Source organism: Mus caroli, unplaced genomic scaffold (genome assembly GCF_978045245.1).
Source record: "Mus caroli unplaced genomic scaffold, Mus_caroli_1 scaffold_8, whole genome shotgun sequence".
Lineage (NCBI taxonomy): Eukaryota > Metazoa > Chordata > Mammalia > Rodentia > Muridae > Mus > Mus caroli.
In genome coordinates, this window is record NW_028227263.1 from 138448919 (window position 1) to 138470358 (window position 21440).

Consider the following 21440-nt stretch of genomic DNA (forward strand, 5'->3'; position numbering starts at 1 on the left):
AGGAAGGGACCTCGGTAGGAAAGGGGACAAATTGGGAGAAGAGGGAAAAATGATCTGGTATGAGTTGGTGGACAGACTGAAGCCTTGAGGGTCAGCAGAAAGAATGGAAACAAGCAACACTGAGCCCTTCCAGAGTGTACCAGAGACCTGGGAGATGAGAGACTCTCAGAACTCAAACGGAGGGACCCTAGGTGAAATGTTTTACAGTCGGGAGAGGGAACTTGTAGAACCCACGTCCAGCAGAAAGACAAGGCATCAAGTGAGTGATGGGATCATTATCCCACAGTCAAAACTCTGATCCATAGTTGTTCCTGTCTGAAAGAATTGCAGGGATGGAAGTGGAGAGGAGCCTGAGGAAAAGAAGGTCCAGCAACAGGCCCAAAGTAGGATCCAACTCAAGGGGAGGCCCGAAGGCCTGACACTATTACTGAGGCTATGGAGCTCCCAAAAAGGGACCTATGCTGATTGCCCTCCAAAAGACTCAAGCTGAAAGAATCAGATCCATATAATTGTACCCAACCAATTGACAGAAGCTGTCGTGATTAGGAAAAGGCTGGAAGAAGCTGAGGAGGAGGGCAACCCTGTAGGAGGGTCAGCAGTCTCAATTAACCTGGACCCTGGAGGAGATCTCTCACACCCTGGATCACCAACCAGGCAGCATACACCAGCTGACATGAGGCCCCTAACACATATACAGCAGAGGACCGCTGGGTCTGGGTTCTGTCACAGAAGATGTGCATAACCCTTAAGAGACTGGAGGCACCAGGGAGTTTAGAGGTCTGGTGATATGATGGTGAGGTTGGGACATTTTCATGGAGATAGGGTGATGGGAAGGAGGTATGGGATGTGGAACAGTCAAAGGGTAGACTGGGAGGGTAATAAAATCTAAAGTGTAAAAAAGGAAAAATAATAAAAAAAAGAGAAAACACACACACACAAAGAAAAGAAAACAAAACAAAATAGCCACTTAAAGGAAGGAATACTCTAGACCAAAAATATTTGCATCTCTGTGAATTTTGTAAGAATAGCCATGCTGAAGCCATTGATCTTTGAATAAGATTTTACACTGTCACTAGCAATTGCATTTTTATGGCTGTATCCTCCAGAAAAATAAAAAATTAATGCAAGGAGTTTAAAATAGAAAGGAAATTGTCTTAATATCCTCTTTCATAACTCATGGATTCTTTACTTGCCCATCATCTAATATTACTTTTCTTGATCTCCTTTCTAATCGTTAAACTGAAGTTATACTTATTTCCATAGCATATATATGTGTAGACATTATATGGTAGATATGCATATGAACATGTGTATATGTAATTATTTCATTCTTAGTTTGTGTGTCATGACTTAGTACAATTCATAATAAGTCCATCAAATTTCCCATACAGTTTGTGATTTCATCTTCCACTATATTTTAATTATGGTTTAGTTAACATTTGAATATGCATTTTATATTTGAATAATCTATTTACAAATATGTATGTGTGTTCCATTTCATTGCTATAGTAAATAAAGCAACAATGATCATAGATATACAAATATTTCAGTGGTATGATGCAGAGTTTTCTGGGCATATATATGTTCAGGAGTGTAATGCCTGATTCAAATAGTAGCTTCATTTCTACTGTTCTGAGAAACCACAACATTGACATGTATAATAGTTTTCAAGTTTCTTCAAAACTTTTTAATGAAGCTATTATATCCATGATGCCAAACCAGATAAAGACAATACAGCAGAAATGGAAATTGACTATCCAATAGCCCTGATGATGGAATATTCTTAGTAAAATATTAGCAAACAAAACCCAATATGAAATGAAAACTATCATTCATCTTGAATTGATTTTGATCAGATGAAAGGAATTACTCTTTTTTTTTTTTTTTTCTGTATCTGGAGCAGGAGTGATGACCAGGGTTTCCTGAACAAAAAGTTCACAATCACTGTTGTTTTCAGTTTTCCTTACTGTTAGAAAGTAGGTCCCATAAACTGTGAAATCAATAATCAGCCAAAATGCGCTGAAGAGGAATCCCAAATTAAGGTTAGTATTATTGACAGGTTTTTTTTCTGCCTCCTTTGCACATCAGGTGGGCAAAGGGATGAGGTCATGAAGGCTGCTGATTCTACCAGACAACAAGCTCCCATAATCGTTTCTGCTAATATAAGAAGGAAATGGTTTTACTAATTTAGTTCTCTTATTTTAAACTTTTGAGGAAGAATATGAGTGAACAACTGGATACAGAGTGAAATGTATCATTTGAATCCTTAAAATAAGATTAAGATGTTTTATTCCAAGTCCAGACCAAACTGAATCTGGGCATAAAAGAGTAATGACTCATCAGAACACAGGGAGCAAATGTGGGGAAACACAGAAAAGTGAGGCGAGTGATGTTCACGAGCCACCAATTGGGATTATTCAGAAGAGCAATACAGCCTTGTAAGACAGAAGAGAGAGTATAAAAAGCCAGAAATGTAGACACGAGGACCAGAATGTTCTGGGTAGCTCTCCACTCAGGGGAGTTCCTGGTGGAAACATGAAAGCTGCGGATATGTTGAACCCTCTGCTTGTGTCTGTACAGGATGCCAATCATGGAGCCACTGGAACAGGTGATGAGCACAGAAGAGAAGATTTCAGGGCACACCACCAATGCTACATAGAGTGAGTCACTAAATTCATTTCGCTCTACAATGGAGTAGTACTTAAAATCATGGTCTCTTGTCATGTTATTCCTGTTCCTTTTGATAAATATGTCCACAAAGAGAATAAAATTTATTAACATGTGCAAGACCCAGAGAAGGGAAATGGAGTAGCCAATGTATTTTGCAGATTTGATTTTTTGACCCTTATAACAAGATACCCTATCATTGATTGTAATGGCCTGGAAGATACTCAAGAGACAGGTAGTGCCAATGGATATACTCCGGCCAACTCTTTGAATGTACAAAATTAGTCTGCATCCCAAATCATTTAATAAGTGTGTCAAGCCAAAAGCTGCCATTGTGTGAAACACTCCTGTAGAGAGAACCATCAAGGCATTCGATGTCATTAGGTGCATGAGAATCAAATCTGTTGGCTTTAATGTATGTTCTATATAGTTGACTACATAGTAGATTATAAGAGAGAAATTTCCCAGAATTCCAGTTGTAATTTGTGATAAGAAAAGTATTTTTATTCCCATATTCCAGAAATCCATCTTCGACTGGGTCTGATTCTCTTGAATTTCAGCTACACCCATTTTCTAACCCAAATGAATGAAAAGTGTTAATAATCTGAAGAGCTCCTCATCGGCTAAATCAGATGGGACCACAGTGGTTAGGAATACAATGTCAGAATAGACTATATAAGAAGAGATGTTTAACATTTCTGACATTAGCACTAATTACAGTACATAGTATTGTAAGATTGGTGAAGGCCTCAGGACACACATAGAGACATACCTTCATAATCTTAGAATATTCATCATTAAGGGAAATGTTATATGGCCTGTAAGAAGAGATGAAAATAGAAAGCCACTAATAACAAACATAATTTCCTATTCTATAAAAATATACCAGTAATTTCTACTCATGATGTATATGATGCAAATTTTATGACTATAGCAAAACTCAAAAATATCAATTCTCATCTAACAGTAAGTGGAGATGAATGAAAAATTAATTATACCATTCAGAATATATCTACGGTGATAATAAGACAATTTGATAAAGAACATAAAAGAAATTCAAATGATGGTTTACGTGACAATTTGTATCTTATTAAGATAAAAACTAGGGCTTATGTAAAATCATACCACATAGACATACATGTATGTGTGCAAACTTGGGTCTGTTCTGTTAGATAGCCAGGGACATCCAATGTGATGAAATATCACAGAATTCTTAACCAAGTAAGAACATACCAAAAAGTTAAGCTGAACATTTAAAGATGAGGACAAAAATCTGATGAATGATAGCTACTGTGGAAATATTGACTGTCTATCTTAAAATTCTGTGTGCAATAGTCATGGAGCACTGAAAAGTCTACAGTGCAAATGGTGGGCAAAAACAGAGTGAGTTACTCGGCTCATCCATGCAGTGTACTGGGAAGAAATTCTCAAAAACACCATACTTTATTGCTGTGAGTCAAAGTTGTTGGAAAATTGTTTTGATATCAGGAAAGAACCAATTGCAGAATCTGACAGTAGCAGCTGTGAATCAGCACCATGCTGAATCAAGAAGTCCCAGGGGAAAAGGTTTCTTTACACTCTCATCAGCTATGGAGGGAGAATGAGTTGGACAATCAAGAAGAGACACAATTGGCAGTGAAGCCTAGAACTTGAAGAAGATAAAACAAAGTAAGGAAATGAACTGATACTTTAGGACCTACCAGATACTTACTGTCTTCCCTTCCCCATTCAGTGGCATGGTAGAACACCCTAGGGAGTGGATAAAACATAGAATAGAAAGCATTGTATTACTTGTGTTAACAGCTTCAGAAAAACCAATAGTGTCCTTTCTGTCTCAATTCTGTTTCTTACCATATAATTTTCAAATGTATAATTATGTGTGAGTGAGTGTTGAGCTAACAAAACCAGAAAGGAGCCCATAAGAAGATTAAAGATTTTCTCTGTGAGAGAATTTGTGAAGATAAGGAAACTCATATGTTATAAGAGAAGGAAAAATGTAGATAGAACACATAAGCCGGAGGTAGGAAAGACACATGGGACAAAAAAGAATGGTCCAACCAAAACATTAAATAGAAAAAAACCCTAAAAGAAGCCTGCTCTATTGAAGACAATTAAAAATAGTGACAAAATATCTGAACAAATATTAAAATGAACAAGAGTGTAGGAAAAAGTAAGTGACAATACCAAATTTGGATATAGTTCTGGAAATCCTAGAATATCGAAGTCATGGCCTTGCAATGACTGTGTATGTCTCTAAACATATGGTAAAAAAAAAAAAAAAAACTGGTCATATCTTCTTACATGAATCAAATAAAAACCTACATTCCAATAACCCCAGAAATTAGAATAACACTAAAAATTAATTTTGTTGTATCTATGAAAAAGAAAAGTAGAATTTGTAACCTGGTAATTGGCTTGCCTGTTTCCAACTGCATATCACCCATATATTCTCATTGGAAACCTAGTATGAATTAATTAATATAGACATGAAATACATAGGATTTTTATACACATAGACCCTTAAAAATGTTAAAATATTTATTCATGCTTTATATACTGGCTTCCAAGTCATGTTTCACTTGTGAAATTCCTATGAGATGCATGATTATAAGTTTTGTTTCCTTAATTTAAAATGAAGAAATTAGAAACAATAAAGAAATTGTGCTTGATTTAAGGTTTTGAAGGAATGGCAAGAGGTATCTGTGTATAAACTCAAGGATTCCCAATTTGAGACAAATATTCAAAGACACATTATCCAATATTGTGAACAATGCTACTGAGGTGTGAGTTCATTAAAATGTTCATCAAAACAGTATCACACATGTCCTTTATTTGTGCTATTGCAGCTTTATCTGATGATCATATATGTAGCACCTATGATGTAGTCTATGATGAACATTGTGCAAGAGGGGAAAAGTGAAACCCCAACATCCTTGGAAACTTTTTCAGTTTCACTTACCTGGAGATGGTGGCTTACTGACAGGCTATGTACATTTTTAGAAAATTGATCACATCTGTAAGGATGGAAAAATAACAATGACAATTTATGAGTTGCTATCCTCTCAACTTGACATTTTTTCTGACAGTTATAACTGTAGAATGTGGACAGTAGCATTATTTCCATAGCCAAGACATGAACTTAGAAAAACAAAGTTTAAGTGACACTTTACCTCCAGCAAGTGCTTAAAGACAGAATAGATACTTGAAGGACTTGGACATGGATGGTGTGTCACAAACAGCGTCACCTCAGTCTGTGCTCACAATGCCATGAGAGATGTTCTCAAAGACACTCCAGCCTTCATGAAGTTCGTTTTCTTTGATTGACATTTTTCCCTTTCTTGATATTTTATTGTTTTCCTTTTGAAGCAAAAAGGTTTTTTGGGGGAACTAGAAAGATGGCTCAGTGGTAAGGAACACTTACTGCTGTTGATAGGAGCTGGGTATGGTTCCCAGCACGAACATGGTGGCTCACAACTGATTACAACTCCAGTTCCATAGGTTCTGACAGTCTACTATCTTCTACAGTCACTGCATTTTCAAAGTGCACATATATACTTCCAGGGAAAGCATACACAAAAAGAAAATAAAAATCAATACATAAACCATTTTTAAAATAACTTGTAACTTTTATATTAAAGTATATTTTATAGGATAATAACAAATGCTATGCTTTTGAGCTTTTAATAAAATGCAGTGTTCTCAGTATGGTCTAACCTGACTGAAAGATGTCACATGTCCAAGGCTGATTTCAGAAACACAAGATGGGTTTGATATTTAATATATCACAAGAAATATGAGTTTCTGTCACTGCCATGGCTATAGGATTCCAGATGAATTACTAACACTACTACCCTCTACAAAACACAACATGAAATATGAACACAACATGAAATATGAACATGTATTTAACAAACAATACCATGCAATGAAATTTAATTACTAAAGTATTTCCTTTAAAATTTAGCATGTATTTACATTTAAAATGTATTTTAATCATGATGGGGACTCACTATGTAGCTCTAGCTGTCCCTGAACTCAGTATGTAGACAATGTTGGCAACAAAATAAAAAAGATATGACTGCCCCTGCCTTCCAAATACTGGGATTAAATGTTTACAATACATGTCTTGTTACTTACTAACTCCTACATTGCTGACTCTATTATGGAAATTTATGATGCATTCACTAGTGGAGATGCATGCCAAGTAAGAAAGTACAATCTGAAGATTGGGAAAACTTAAACATTTTCCAGTGAGATATTAAATAGGTGTGAGTCCAAATTTATCTGAGCAATAGAACCCAGGGCTATCATGCCCAAGGGCCTCTGTTCCATAAACAACAACAATAAAAAAAGAGTGTAAAGTTTGCCATGGGTATGCATTTAATATGAGGGTATTATTAATCCAGGTAAAATAACTCAAGACATGTTTTGTGGCTGTTGTTTCTGAATATGAATACTAAACCTTTCATTCTTTGTTCTCTTCCTATGATCAAGATGAAGAGGCTTCTAAAGTCAGTATGCCAATAGCCATTCAATACAGACTATTTTACTGCCTCTGTAACTAGATAATAGTGTTATGTATGAATAGTGTTCAATCCACAAAAATATTAACACCCATCACTTTCCAGGACTCTGAACTACTTATATTTCCATTCTCATGATTGTATGAACCCATTATAAGTTAAACAACAGTATTACTTCAAAGATACTTTGCACATCATGTAATGTGAAGTGAATTATTACCTTGAGTTATTACACAATCCTTCGGCAAATTGAAGGATAGGCCACATTACCCTGGTGTCATTCACAGTTTTACTTAGTGGAGGAATATTTTACAGTAGGGAATGACAGGGACTGGCCTCTGACTAGAAACACTTGTAACTTATCAATGACCTCTTAGCCTGTTTTCTGGTAGAGCTAGGTTTAAACCCTGGAGACCCAGCAGGTGTTCCTGCAAGGAAAGGAATGTGTTTGCCCTCAGACACCAGGCTCCTGACAGGAGGACTCAGCTCTCCATAACTCTTTTGGTGCTCAGATCTGTAGGGCAACACCACAGGCCTCTGGTGTTCTCTCTGGACTCCACCCCACAGTTACCTGGCAACAGCCAGGTATGCTCCTCCTCACAGTTACCTGGCAACAGCCAGACAGGGCTAGCCCACTATAAAAGGAGCTGCTTGCACCCTCCTCCCTCTCTTACTCTTTCTTGTTTCTCTCTTGCCCTCTTGCTCCCCCTCTCTCCACATTCCCTTATCTCCTCTCTCCACATGGCCATGGCTGGCCTCTACTTCTCTTACTTTTTCCCTCTGTCTGCCTTTCTCTGCCTCCACTACCCCTTCGCTCCCCTTCCCAGATACTCCTCCCTGCAAAAGTTATTTAACATCAGGCCTGCCCTGAGAAAGGGTGATACAGTTTCACTCATCAACACTCTCCTCCATGACAATAAATGCCTTAATGCCATGGGCTGCCTCTTCTCATCAGTTCCCACTGTGGGGAACAATGGAGCAGGATTTACTCTAAAGAGCCATGTATCTAATCTCCTGCATGGGGCTTCCCTGTGCTCTCAGACATGGTTCCACCAAGCCAGCCAGTTGAACAAGACAAAGGCTCTTGTCCCATGAGAACCAGCTGGAGCTCTCTCCTCCTGCCCTATTCCCTTTGGCCCTCATACTCTGTTCTCAGCTCTTCTGCAGCATCCAGCAGCATCATCAGTGCCAAAGAGTTTAAGAATCATCCTCAGCCACCTTGCAGGCCCAGGTACACCAGAGTCAGCTCTTCCTCAGCGCCCAGTGGCATCTATGGTGCCCGAGAGTCCCAGCCAACTCTGGAAGTCTGAGGGGACTGCACTTCTCTACCCCCAGAGTGTAGTCCCGTGTCTTCTCACAGTCTGCCAAGCAATGGTGCTGGGTGCGCGAAGTCAAATTTTCCATCACCTGCCTTGCCCAGCAGCCTGGGCCCTAGGCCAGACATGGGACACCATTTTAACCCACACAGCTTCATCTTGTAAGAATGTTTATTTAATCAAACACCAGGGGTTGTCATCCTTAACTTCATACATTTACTCATGATTTTTTTCTATTCAGTTCTCTTTTTCTGTGCTTTTGAACCCAAATGCCTTACCATATCCTCCACATCTTCTGTGTCCCAGTTCTGAATGCTATGGTGCTGAAATTTTAGCCATATTTAATTCCTCCTTGGCCTTAATATATATTCTTGACTCCTAACTCATTACACTAGAGCTGTTGGCTTTTATTTAAATAACAGTTTTACCCAAATAATGTCCACTTCTTTTGTTCTATCCAGCTCAGAAATGTTATTAAGTTCACTTGTCTTCTATCAGCATGTCTAGAATATACGACCAGGACATATCTCTTTACTTACATGATTCAAATATAAGTGTCTTCTAAAACTTGGGTTTTGAGGTTATGGAACAGTTGTGACACTATTGAAGTAGATCATAGGAGCTTCAAAAAACTTAACATAATTTGAGGCAGTCACTGAAGGCAGTCAGTCTTGTATTAAGAACTTCAGGTATTAATCCAGGGCAGATCTTTGGAACTCTTCCAGTAAGTGTGATGACACACTGTACTGTGTAGTCTGACTCTGGTCTCTTATCTCCCATGACATCATCTATTTTCTTTCTTAGATTCAAGCCCATTCCCTGAACTTTTTATAAACTCCTAGTTTTTTTCTTTTACTTTCTCTAATCTTTCCCCTAACTCCTCCATAGGCATATTTGACCTCAGTACAATGGTTTCCTGTAAGTACCTACATCTCTGTCAGGCAGCTGCTCATAGAGCCTCTCTGAAGATAGCTGTGCCATGTTCCTGTCTGTAAGCACAACATGGCACTGGTAATAGTGTGAGATTTTGGTGCCTATGCATGGAATGGATGTCAAGTTTGTCAGATCACTGGATGGGCTGTCCTTCAGTCTCTGCTCCATTTTTGTCATTTCAATACCTTTAGACAGGAAAAATTCAGGGTAAAAAATTTTGAAAATGGTTGGGTGGTGCCACGTCTGTACGGAAAACAATCCCTATCTACTGGTGGTTATGTCTTTTTAGGTTTTATCTCCCCAGTCACTGTTGGGCATTTTGGCTAAGGTCATTCCCACAGAGTCCTGGGAGTCTACCATGTCAGGTTGCTAGGACTATGTAGAGGTTACCTCCACTCCCATCCATGCTGTTGCATATTTCCATTCATTCTCCAGGCCATTCTCCTTCTTTCCTTTGTCCATATACCTGGTTCTGTCTTTTCCTTTTCCCTCCTCCTCCCTTCTACCAATCATGTCCCTACTTCCTCTGCCTCCTGCGATTATTTTGTTTCTCCATCTAAGTGGGATTTAAAGACGCACACTTGGGCATTCCTTCTTGTCAAGTTTCATAAGGTCTGTGAGTTGTGTCCTGGGTATTATATACTTTTTGGCTAAGATCCACTTATCAGGGAGAACATATAATGCATGTCCTTTTGGTCTGGGTTACCTCATTCAGGATGATATATTCTAGCTCCATTCATTTGCCTGCAAATTGATGTCTTCCTTTTTAATACTTGAATGCAATTTTGTTGTGTAAAAGTAAATTTCTGTATCTATTCCTTGGTTTATGGATATCTGGGTTGTTTCCAGCTTTTGGCTATTACAAAAAAAGTTTATTCACATGTCCTTGTAGTAGGATTGGATATTTTTTGGGTATATGCCCAGGAGTGGTATAGCTGGGTCTTCAGGTAGAACTATTTCCAATTTCCTGAGGAATATCCAGAATGATTTTCAGAGTGGTTGTAACAATTTTCAATTCCACCAGGAATGGAGGAGTATTCTTTCTCTACATCCTCACCAGCATGCACTGTTGGATGAGATTTTGATCTTAGCCACTGTGATTTGTTTAATGTGAAATCTCAGGATCATTTTGATTTGCATTTCCCTGATGACTAAGGATGTTGAATATTTCTTAAAGTGTTTCCTGGCCATTCCAAATTCTTCTGTTTAGAATTCTCTGTTTAGCTCTTTTAAAATTAGGTTAATTGATTTTTTGAAGTCTAACTTCTTGAGTTCTTTATATATTTTGAATATTAGCATCTATCAGATGTAGAGTTAGTGAAGACCTTTCCCAATCTGTAGGTTGCTGTTTTGTCTTATTGATAGTATTCTTTGCCTTATAGAATCTTTTCAGGTTCATGATGCTCCATTTGCCAATTGTTGATCTTAGAGCCTGAGCTATTTTTGTTATGTTCAAGAAATTTTCCCCTGTACCATTTTTTGAGGATGTTTCCTACTTTATCTTCTATTAGACTCAGTATATTTGGTTTTATGTGGAGGTCCTCGATCCCCTTGGACTTGTGCTTTGTACAGGATATAAAATGGACCAATTTGCATTGTTCCAAACACTGCTAGTTAGACCAGAACCTATGGCTGAAGATGCTTTCTTTTTTCCACTGTATGTTTATTTATTTATTTGTTTGTTTGTTTATTTTTACTTCTTTGTAGATCAAGTTTCATACTTGTGTGGGTTTATTTCTGGATCTTCCATTCTATTCCATTGATTGATCTTTTGGTTTTTGTATCAATACCATGTGTTTTTTAAACACTATTGTAGTAGAGCTTGAGGTTAGGGACGATAATTCTCTCAGAAGTTCTTTTAATGTTGAGAATTGTTTTCAATACCCTGGCTTTTTTTTTATTCCATATGAAATTAAGATTTGTTCTTTCAATGTCTTTGAAGAATTATGTTGGAATTTTGATGAGGCTTTGTATGGAATTTCTAGATTTATTTTAGTAAGATGACTAATTTTACTATGTTCATCCTACTGGCCATCTTCTTAGGACTTCTTCAATTTCTTTCTTTAGGGATTTGAAGTTCTTGTCATATAGACCTTTCACTAGCTTGATTAGACTTACACTAATTTATTTGATAATTTTTGTGGCTATTGTGATAAGACCCTGCAGTGTATACTAGAAGGAAAACCCCAACAAAAAGGGTAATTACAGCTAAGACAACACAAGGAATTGATGCTTTCACTATGAACTCAATAGCAGAGAATCATGCATAAGTAATACCAGCTTCAACAACAAAAATAACAGGAATTAACAATAATTGGTCATTAGTATCTCTCACCATCAATGGACTCAATTCCCCAATAAAAAGACATATGCTAACCGACTTGGACAGAATCCAGCATTAAGCTTCTTTCAAGAGATATACCTCAGTGACAAAGACAGATACTACTTCAGAGTAGTATGTCTTGTAAAACTTTTTCCAAGCAAATGTTCCCTCACAAAAAACAATCTGTGGTAGTCATTCTAATATCCAGTAAAATAGATTTTCAATCAAAAGTTATCAAAAGAGATGAGGAAGAACACTTCATACTCATCAAAGGAAAAATCCAATAAGATGAATTCTCAATTCTAACCATCTATGCCCCAAATGCAAAAGTATCCACATTCATAAAAATGGTTGCTAAAACTCAAAACACACATTGGACCTCACAAAATAACAGTGGGTGACTTTAACATGCTACTCTTACCAATGGACTAGTCATTAAATTGGAAATTAAATAGAGACACAGTGAAACTAACAAAAGTTATGAACCAAAAGCTTTTAACAAATATCTACAGAACATTTCATTCCAAAACAAAAGAATATGCCTTCTTCTCAGCACCACATGGACCTTCTCCAAAACTGACCATATAATCACACACAAAACAAGCCTCAACAGACACAAGAAGATTGAAATCATCCCATTCATTCTATCAGATCACCATGGACTAAGGCTGGACTTCAATAACTACTGAAACAACAGAAAGCACACATTCTCATGGAAACTAAATAGCTTTCTACACAATGAAAAAATTTCAGTTTATATAGTATCATTGGTTAATATCATAGGCTATTTCCTGTTTCTGTGTCTTTGAAGTATTGTTTAGAAAGTTATAGACTACCTCAATAACTTTAAGAGTATTCCATATAGTTTCATTTCACTGTTTCAGTATTTATTTATTTATTTATTTATGATGGTTTATTACTATGTGGATCAGGAAAGCCTGGAGTTCACAAAGATATCCCTGTCTCTACCTCCAATGTAATGGTATTAAATATGATTGCTACCACATCCAAGTTTGTTTCAAATTTTAAATTAGGGTGTTTTGTCCATTTAAACCAAAAGTGTAGTTATAGAAATTAGAAAAGAAAACCACATAAAATGGTTAAAATAAGGATGAAAAATATCTAGCTGTTTTCATTTTTGCATAACAAAATTCTATGTGCAGTACATACAGTCTACTATAACTCTCTCATGTAATAAATAGTTAAATATCTCAATATATGGATGTGTGTGTGTGTGTGTGTGCCTTAAGATGCACCCAAACTGTAGTCTCAGTGTAAGAATTTAGAAAACTATTCCCATTTTTGTAGCTCAAAAAAAAAATGAGTACATAAAAATACACAAAGAGAAAAACATCACCATAATGAAGATTTCAAAACACTAAGAAGTCGGAGAATATTATAGGTGACAATTTTATTTTATTTTTGGTTTGACAGAATTAATACCATGAATATACTATCAATATTAAACAACATTCCTTGGGCACTCAAAGGCCATTACAGTCAGCAAAGCAGACAGGCTTACTGAACCTCTTCATTTTCATCTTCTCCAAATCCAATAATCCTCAAACATATGCTTACCTTTGCAGCCTATCAGCTTAGGTCTCCCTTTCCCCTTTCCTCATTTACAATAGAATGCATCACTCTCCAACTCACTGCAGTATAATAGGCCTAACTTCAACTGGCATTTCCCGGGAACCCACAGGCCAGGCCAGCCAAGGAAGAAGGGTGGATAAATGTAGATCTTCAACTCTCACTTCCTTTCTCCAAATCAAATTCCCTAGTCTCATATCCAGCCCTGTAGCAGACCACATGCTGCTGTCTCTCCCCAGTCTCTGCCCTAATTTCCAGGGAATTAAGAAACCTTTGTAAAACACCTGCTTTTTTTATTTCTCAGAACTTCCTCTCTCTTTGTCCATTCCCATTGCTAAGTTTCAAATCCCAGTACTTTGGTAGATATTTTATCTTGTATCAACATGGCAACACCTAATAATATTCCACAAGAATACTACTACAAGGCAATACACAACTAGCACACTCTCCCAAGAGTTAGAGTAGATATAGAATCCAAGGAAAAACACATCTACTCAACAAAGATTAGACCAGATATCATCACCTAAATAAATAATTTTCAAATACAGATGAAAAAATGTCAGTGTAAAAATATAACCAATATTATATAATAATGTAATATAACCAGTGTAAAAATATAACCAGGACAATATGTCACCACTAGAGCTCAGCAACCCTACCATAGTTGCTCCTGAGTGTTCCAACATAGCTAAAGCACAGGATGCACCATAAAATAGCCTTTATAAATATGATAGAGGTCCTTAAACAAGAAATGAACAAATCTCTTAAAGAAATCTATGAATATACAAGCATTAGATGGAAATGATCAAAAGAGTTCAAGACCTCTGAATGGAAATGGAGTCAATAAATAAGCCCAAACTGAGTGAAATCTGGAAATGAAACATTTAAAAATTCAAACAGAAACCTCAGAAGCCACCTCACCAACAAGATTAAAAAATATGTAGGAGATAATTTCAGGCAATGAAGACACTACACAAAAAATGAATTCATAAGCTAAAGAAAAAGATATATAGTTTTGATAATTTTGGAAGAAAAACATCTAGAAAATCTTGCATACTATGAGAAGATAAAATATAAGAATAATAGGTGTAGTAGAAAGAGAAGAAACACAGGTAAAAGGTACAGAGTATATAAAAAAAATAAAACCATAAAAGAAAATTTTTGTAGCCTAAAGTATATAATATCCATCAAGGTAAAAGAAGCATAAAGAATACCAGGGAGACTGAACAAGGAAAGAAAGTCCATTGGGTACATAATATTCAAATCAATAAGCATATAAAACAAAGGAGGGATAATAAAAGCATCAAGTAAAACTTTAAGTAAAGTAAAATGACAAGACTATTACAATGAGACTGAGTTTCTCAGTGGAGTCTCTAAAAGCTGAAAGGGAATGGACAAATGTGCTACAAAAGTAAGAAGTGCTACAAACTCTTAAGAACCATAGATAACTGCCCAGAATACTATACCTATGAAGAATTTTAATTACTATTGATGGAGAAAATAAGAACTTCTATAATACAACCAAATTTAAGTGATTTCGCATTATAAATTCTACCCTACAGCAAATGATAGAAGAAAACCTCCAATCATAGGAGGATAATTACACCCAGGAAAAGTAATAAATAATACCATAAAGATAAATCAAAAAGAGAAATAATTCATATCAAAACAAATAACAATGAACAGTGATTTATCTCAACATCAACAATGTCAATGCCCCAGTACAAAGACAAGTAATAAAATAAATGCGAAACCAAGAGCCATCCTTCTGCTAAATACAAGAAAATCATGTTAATTTCAAGGACTGATATCCCTTTAGTATAAATGAATGGAAAAGATTTTATAAGAAAATGGACATAAAAGGAACCTGGTGCAGTCATTTCAATATCCGACGAAAGAGAATTCGAACTGAAATTAATCATAAGAGGTAGAGAAGAACAGTACATAAACATAAAAAAATTCACCAAGATGACACCTCAATTTATATTACCTATGAATGAATTTTAAGGGAACCCAAGATTGTAAAGACAATAGTACTACAACATAAATCATGAACTAATCTCCAAAGAATTGTAGTGATGTATTTCAGTACTGTGAGAGACAGGCCATCCAGACAGAATCTAGAGACAGATGAGATAGTGATAACTGACATAAATCAAATTGACATAACAGATACTGGCAAAACATTTCATTTGAAGACATAATAAATACTCTTCTTGGCATTATCATGGAACTTTATACATAATTGAAGACATAATCAGAAAAAAAGCAAATCTCAACAGAAAACAACAATAACAACAAAACAAATGAATAAAGAAACAAGCAAAAAAGACCCATAAATTTAATAGCATCCTGTAGTTTCTTTGACTATCATAGACCAAACCTTGATATCAACAACAACAGAAATCAAATGAATTCATAGAAACTGAAAAACTAGTATTGAATGAAGACTGCTTAAAGAAAATACTAATAAATAAATTAGAAACATTCATCATTTACTGAAAATCTATATAAACCATATCCAAACTTATGACGCACAATGATGGTAGTTTTGAGAGGCAAGTTCCCAGCACTAAGTGCCAATGTTAAAGAAAAAATAACAAAACAAATGAGACCATCTTGTATTAGTAACTTAACAAGACACATGGAAGACCTAGAACAATATGAAGAAATCACAGTCAAAATGAGTAGAAAGCAAGAAATATTCAAACTCAGTTCTGATAGTAATAAAAATGAACACTAAAAACAAAACAATAAAAGATACACAGAATCAATGAGACAAAATATTGGTTCCTTAAGAAAAATTAATAAAATTAACAAACTTTTAACCAATGAAATAAAGGGCAGAGAGAGAAGAGTATCCAAATTTACAGAATTAGAACTAAATGGTACATAACAGCAGAACCATGGTAAGTCAGAGAGTCTTAGGAATATACCTTAAGAGGTATAAGGGAAACAAGCCTTTCACAGGATCTTCAAATAATACAAAATATCTTAACTCTAACAAAACAGGTAAAAGTCTTGTGTGATAAAAGAAGGAGAAGAAAATATCAGATGTCAAGATCTATGTTTGTGGATCAGTAGGAATAACACAGTATAAATGTTCATCCTACCAAAAGAAATGTAAGAATCAACACAATCCCCACCAAATTCTAACACTATTCTTCACAGATTCGGAAAGGGTACTTTTCAGCTCTATATGGAAAAAGGAAAAAAATCTGAATAGTAAAAGAACTGATGAAAGTATAAACATACCCAACTTCAGGTTGTATTACAGAAGAATAGTAACAGAAACAGCAAAGTATTGACACAAAAACAGAGACACTAATCAAAATAATTAAATTGAAAACTCATACATACACATAAAAGTCACCACCCTTCTGGATACTTACTCTTTGAATAAATTGAGAGAGAGAGAGAGAGAGAGAGAGACCCTGGATGAAAGACAGAGTCTTCTATAAATGGTCTTGGTCAAACTATATGGACGCATTTAAAGTATGCAAATAGATTAGAGAAAAAGTTCTTTGTGATCTGTTGAGGATGTGATAATAGAGGAAAGAGAGTCTGTAATGTGTGTCCTGCAATAGACAGATGATTCTGAGATAATTCAATCTCTGGAGCAGTAGGTGAGGTATGGGTCTGCCTTCAACATACTTACTGCTTCAGCTGAATAGCTCTCACCTTTGAAAGGGGTGCCTGCTTGGGTTATGATAAAAGCCACAAGTTTAGGAGGATGTTAGAAGGGGAAGGTCCATGATATCCAAATAAGATTTGAGCAGGGCGACAGGGAAGACTGCTGCAGGTGCTTTGCTGCAGAGCTTATGACCAGAGTGGGGGTGTATCATGGGGAACAGAGGAAGTAGAGAAGGTTCATTGCTAACAAACCTGGTTTTCCAGGAGGAATGACCTGTGGGTTAGCAAGGGTTGCCTACTTCAATTGCAGGTTGGGATAAAGTGATAAATTGGGCATTGCAGTTAGCAGTAGATGTTATAAACTACATGGGATGTTCTAAACTAGATATCCAGACAATATGGAAGAGGAAAGAGGAAGACAGCTGGATCTGGTGTCCTGTTGGATTATTAAGGTCAGAGTGAGGGATTGGATTTAGGGGGTGGGGAGAGGGAAAGGCATAGTGAACATATGCTTAAAAAATAAGCTTTATTTTTTTTTCTCCTATTTCTGTTTAGGTGTTGTGTTCCCAATGAATATCTGCTGGTGTTGAGAACTTGGAAATTGGCACACTTTGTGGCAAATAAGATGCAGAAAAAGATCTTTAGGAATTATTGAGAATTGAAATAGAGATGAAAGGGAGATCCCAGCAGGTTCATTGCTACAAAGATGAGTATGAGACTGGGTAGATTAGCTCTCGGGAGCTATAGAAGAGAGTTTGTGAGTTTTACCCCTTCTCCTGGTCTATTTTTCTTCTATTTCTCTGCCTTCTAAACAACTCTGATGTGTTAACTTTTTTTTGGATGTGTTAACTTTTAATTTATCTGATTTTATTTTATTATTATCCCTTAGAAGCCTGTTTATTTTCAGGAAAGAGACATAAATAATAAACGTTCAGATTGAAAGAGACTGGAGCTGCATTCTAAGGAATATCAGGACGGAAAACAACACTCAAATTACATTATAAGAAAAAAGAACGGATCAGCACCAGGGGAGCTAGAGCGCAGGGTCGGCTGACACCCGCCAGCTACCCACGACCCCCGCCAAAGGATTTTGAGACTGCTGGTGAGTGGAACACAGCTTCTGCTCCAGTCCAATCACGAGGGACCCGAGACTGCTCTGGTTGGGGAGGCAGAAATCCGGCCTACATAGGGCCACAAGCCTCTTACGGTCAGAAAAGCACCTGGGAAAATAGGGCGCAGGGTCGGCAGACACTCGCCAGCTACCCACAACACCCGCCACAGGATCTTAAGACTTCTGGAGAGTGGAACACAGCTTCTGCTCCAATCCAATTGCGCGCAGGACCTGAGACTGCATTAGTTAGGGAAGCAGAAAACCGGCCTGAGTAGGACCACAGGCCTCTTCTGGCTGAACCAGCACCGGGGTACCTCCAGCTACCCACGACCCCAGCCACAGGATTTTGAGACTGCTGGTGAGTGGAACACAGCTTCTGCTCCAATCTTTAAACAGTGACAACGACAACTAACCCCAGAGATTACCAGATGGCGAAAGGTAAACGTAATAATCTTACTAACAGAAACCAAGACCACTCACCATCATCAGAACCCAGCACTCCCACTTCGCCCAGTCCAGGGCACCCCAACACACCGGAAAAGCTAGACACGGATCTAAAAGCATATCTCCTGATGATGATAGAGGACTTCAAGAAGAACTTTAATAACACACTTAAAGAAATACAAAGGAACGCTGGTAAACAGGTAGAAGACAATAAAGAGGAAGCACAAAAATCCCTTAAAGAATTGCAGAAGAACACTGCTAAAGAGTTACAAATCCTTAAAGAAAAACAGGATAACATAATCAAACAGGTAGAAGTCCTTAATGAAAAACAGGAAAACACATCCAAACAGATGATGGAAATGAACAAAACCATACTAGACCTAAAAAGGGAAGTAGACACAATAAAGAAAACACAAAATGAGGCAACACTGGAGATAGAAACCCTAGGAAAGAAATCTGGAACCATAGATACGAGCATCAGCAACAGAATACAAGAGATGGAAGAGAGAATCTCAGGTGCAGAAGATTCCATAGAGAACATCGGCACAACAATCAAGGAAAATGTAAAATGCAAAAAGATCCTAACTCAAAACATCCAAGAAATACAGGACACAATGAGAAGACCAAACCTACGGATAATAGGAGTGGATGAGAATGAAGATTTTCAACTCAAAGGACCAGCAAACATCTTCAACAAAATTATAGAAGAAAACTTCCCAAATCTAAAGAAAGAGATGCCCATGAACATACAAGAAGCCTACAGAACTCCAAATAGACTGGACCAGAAAAGAAATACCTCCCGACACATAATAATCAGAACAACAAATGCTCTAAATAAAGATAGAATACTAAAAGCAGTAAGAGAAAAAGGCCAAGTAACATATAAAGGCAAGCCTATCAGAATTATACCACATTTTTCACCAGAGACTATGAGAGCCAGAAGATCCTGGACGGATGTTATACAGACACTAAAAGAACACAAATTCCAGCCCAGGCTACTATACCCAGCCAAACTCTCAATTAACATAGATGGAGAAACCAAAGTATTCCACGACAAAACCAAATTCACGAATTATCTCTCCACGAATCCAGCCCTTCAAAGGATAATAACAGAAAAAAACCAATACAAGGACAGAAACCACGCCCTAGAAACAACAAGAAGGTAATCCCTCAACAAACCTAAAAGAAGACAGCCACAAGAACAGAATGCCAACTTTAACAACAAAAATAACAGGAAACAACAATTACTTTTCCTTAATATCTCTTAATATCAATGGACTCAACTCCCCGATAAAAAGACATAGACTAACAAACTGGCTACACACACAAGACCCAACATTTTGCTGCTTACAGGAAACTCATCTCAGAGAAAAAGATAGACATTACCTCAGAATGAAAGGCTGGAAAACAATTTTCCAAGCAAATGGTATGAAGAAACAAGCTGGAGTAGCCATTCTAATATCTGATAAGATTGACTTCCAACCCAAAGTCATCAAAAAAGACAGGGAGGGACACTTCATACTCATCAAAGGTAAAATCCTCCAAGAGGAACTATCAATCCTGAATATCTATGCTCCAAATACAAAGGCAGCCACATTCATTAAAGAAACTTTAGTAAATCTCAAAGCACACATTGCACCTCATACAATAATAGTGGGAGACTTCAACACACCACTTTCACCAATGGACAGATCATGGAAACAGAAACTAAACAGGGACACAGTGAAACTAACAGAAATTATGAATCAAATGGATCTGGCAGATATCTACAGAACATTCTATCCTAAAACAAAAGGATATACCTTCTTCTCAGCACCTCATGGTACCTTCTCCAAAATTGACCACATAATTGGTCACAAAACAGGCCTCAACAGATACAAAAATATTGAAATTGTCCCATGCATCCTATCAGATCACCATGGACTAAGGCTGATCTTCAATAACAAAATAAATAATAGAGAGCCAACCTTCACGTGGAAACTGAACAACACTCTTCTCAATGATACCTTGGTCAAGGAAGGAATAAAGAAAGAAATTAAGGACTTCTTAGAGTTCAATGAAAATGAAGCCACAACATACCCAAACTTATGGGACGCAATGAAAGCATTTCTAAGAGGAAAACTCATAGCTCTGAGTGCCTCCAAAAGGAAACTAGAGAGAGCACACATTAGCAGCTTGACAACATACCTAAAAGCACTAGAACAAAAGGAAGCAAATTCGCCCAAGAGGAGTAGACGGCAGGAAATAATCAAACTCAGGGGCGAAATCAACCAAGTGGAAACAAGAAAAACTATTCAAAGAATCAACCAATCAAGGAGCTGGTTCTTTGAGAAAATCAACAAGATAGATAAACCGTTAGCCAGACTCACTAGAGGGCACAGGGAAAGCATCCTAATTAACAAAATCAGAAATGAAAAAGGAGACATTACAACAGATCCTGAAGACATCCAAAACACCATCAGATCCTTCTACCAAAGGCTATACTCAACAAAACTGGAGAACCTGGATGAAATGGAGAAGTTCCTAGACAGATACCAGGTACCAAAGTTGAATCAAGATCAGGTTAATGACCTAAACAGCTCTATATCCCCCAAAGAAATAGAAGCAGTCATTAATAGTCTCCCAACAAAAAAAAGCCCAGGACCAGATGGGTTTAGTGCAGAGTTCTATCAGACCTTCAAAGAAGATCTAATCCCAGTTCTTCACAAACTATTCCACAAAATAGAAACAGAAGGTACTTTACCCAACTCATTCTATGAAGCCACAATTACTCTGATACCTAAACCACAAAAAGACCCAACAAAGATAGAAAACTTCAGACCAATATCCCTTATGAATATTGATGCAAAAATCCTCAATAAAGTTCTTGCTAACCGAATCCAAGAACACATCAAAACAAT

At 37.0% G+C, this 21440-nt stretch overlaps 1 protein-coding gene across 21 annotated transcripts in view; it reads right to left on the reverse strand.

The window, feature by feature from the left end:
* Positions 1 to 972: 972 nt before the first annotated feature.
* The window catches only part of LOC147003698 (vomeronasal type-1 receptor 4-like), a 33908-nt gene continuing 13440 nt past the window's right edge, over positions 973 to 21440 (reverse strand). For 4 of the 21 annotated variants that reach the window (XM_085842331.1, XM_085842326.1, XM_085842328.1 and 1 more), the window contains exons 3-7: positions 5838 to 6221; positions 5627 to 5681; positions 4368 to 4416; positions 3440 to 3485; positions 973 to 3240 (exon numbers count right to left, since the gene is read on the reverse strand). In XM_085842331.1, the coding sequence (XP_085698457.1) occupies positions 2278 to 3240; positions 3440 to 3485; positions 4368 to 4405 (1047 nt within the window). In that variant the 5' untranslated portion in view covers positions 4406 to 4416; positions 5627 to 5681; positions 5838 to 6221 and the 3' untranslated portion in view covers positions 973 to 2277. Of the gene's footprint in view, positions 4316 to 4367; positions 4417 to 4851; positions 4921 to 5626; positions 5682 to 5837; positions 6222 to 21440 lie in introns of all 21 variants that reach the window. The other 17 variants (XM_085842337.1, XM_085842335.1, XM_085842333.1 and 14 more) reach the window with 12 other exon arrangements.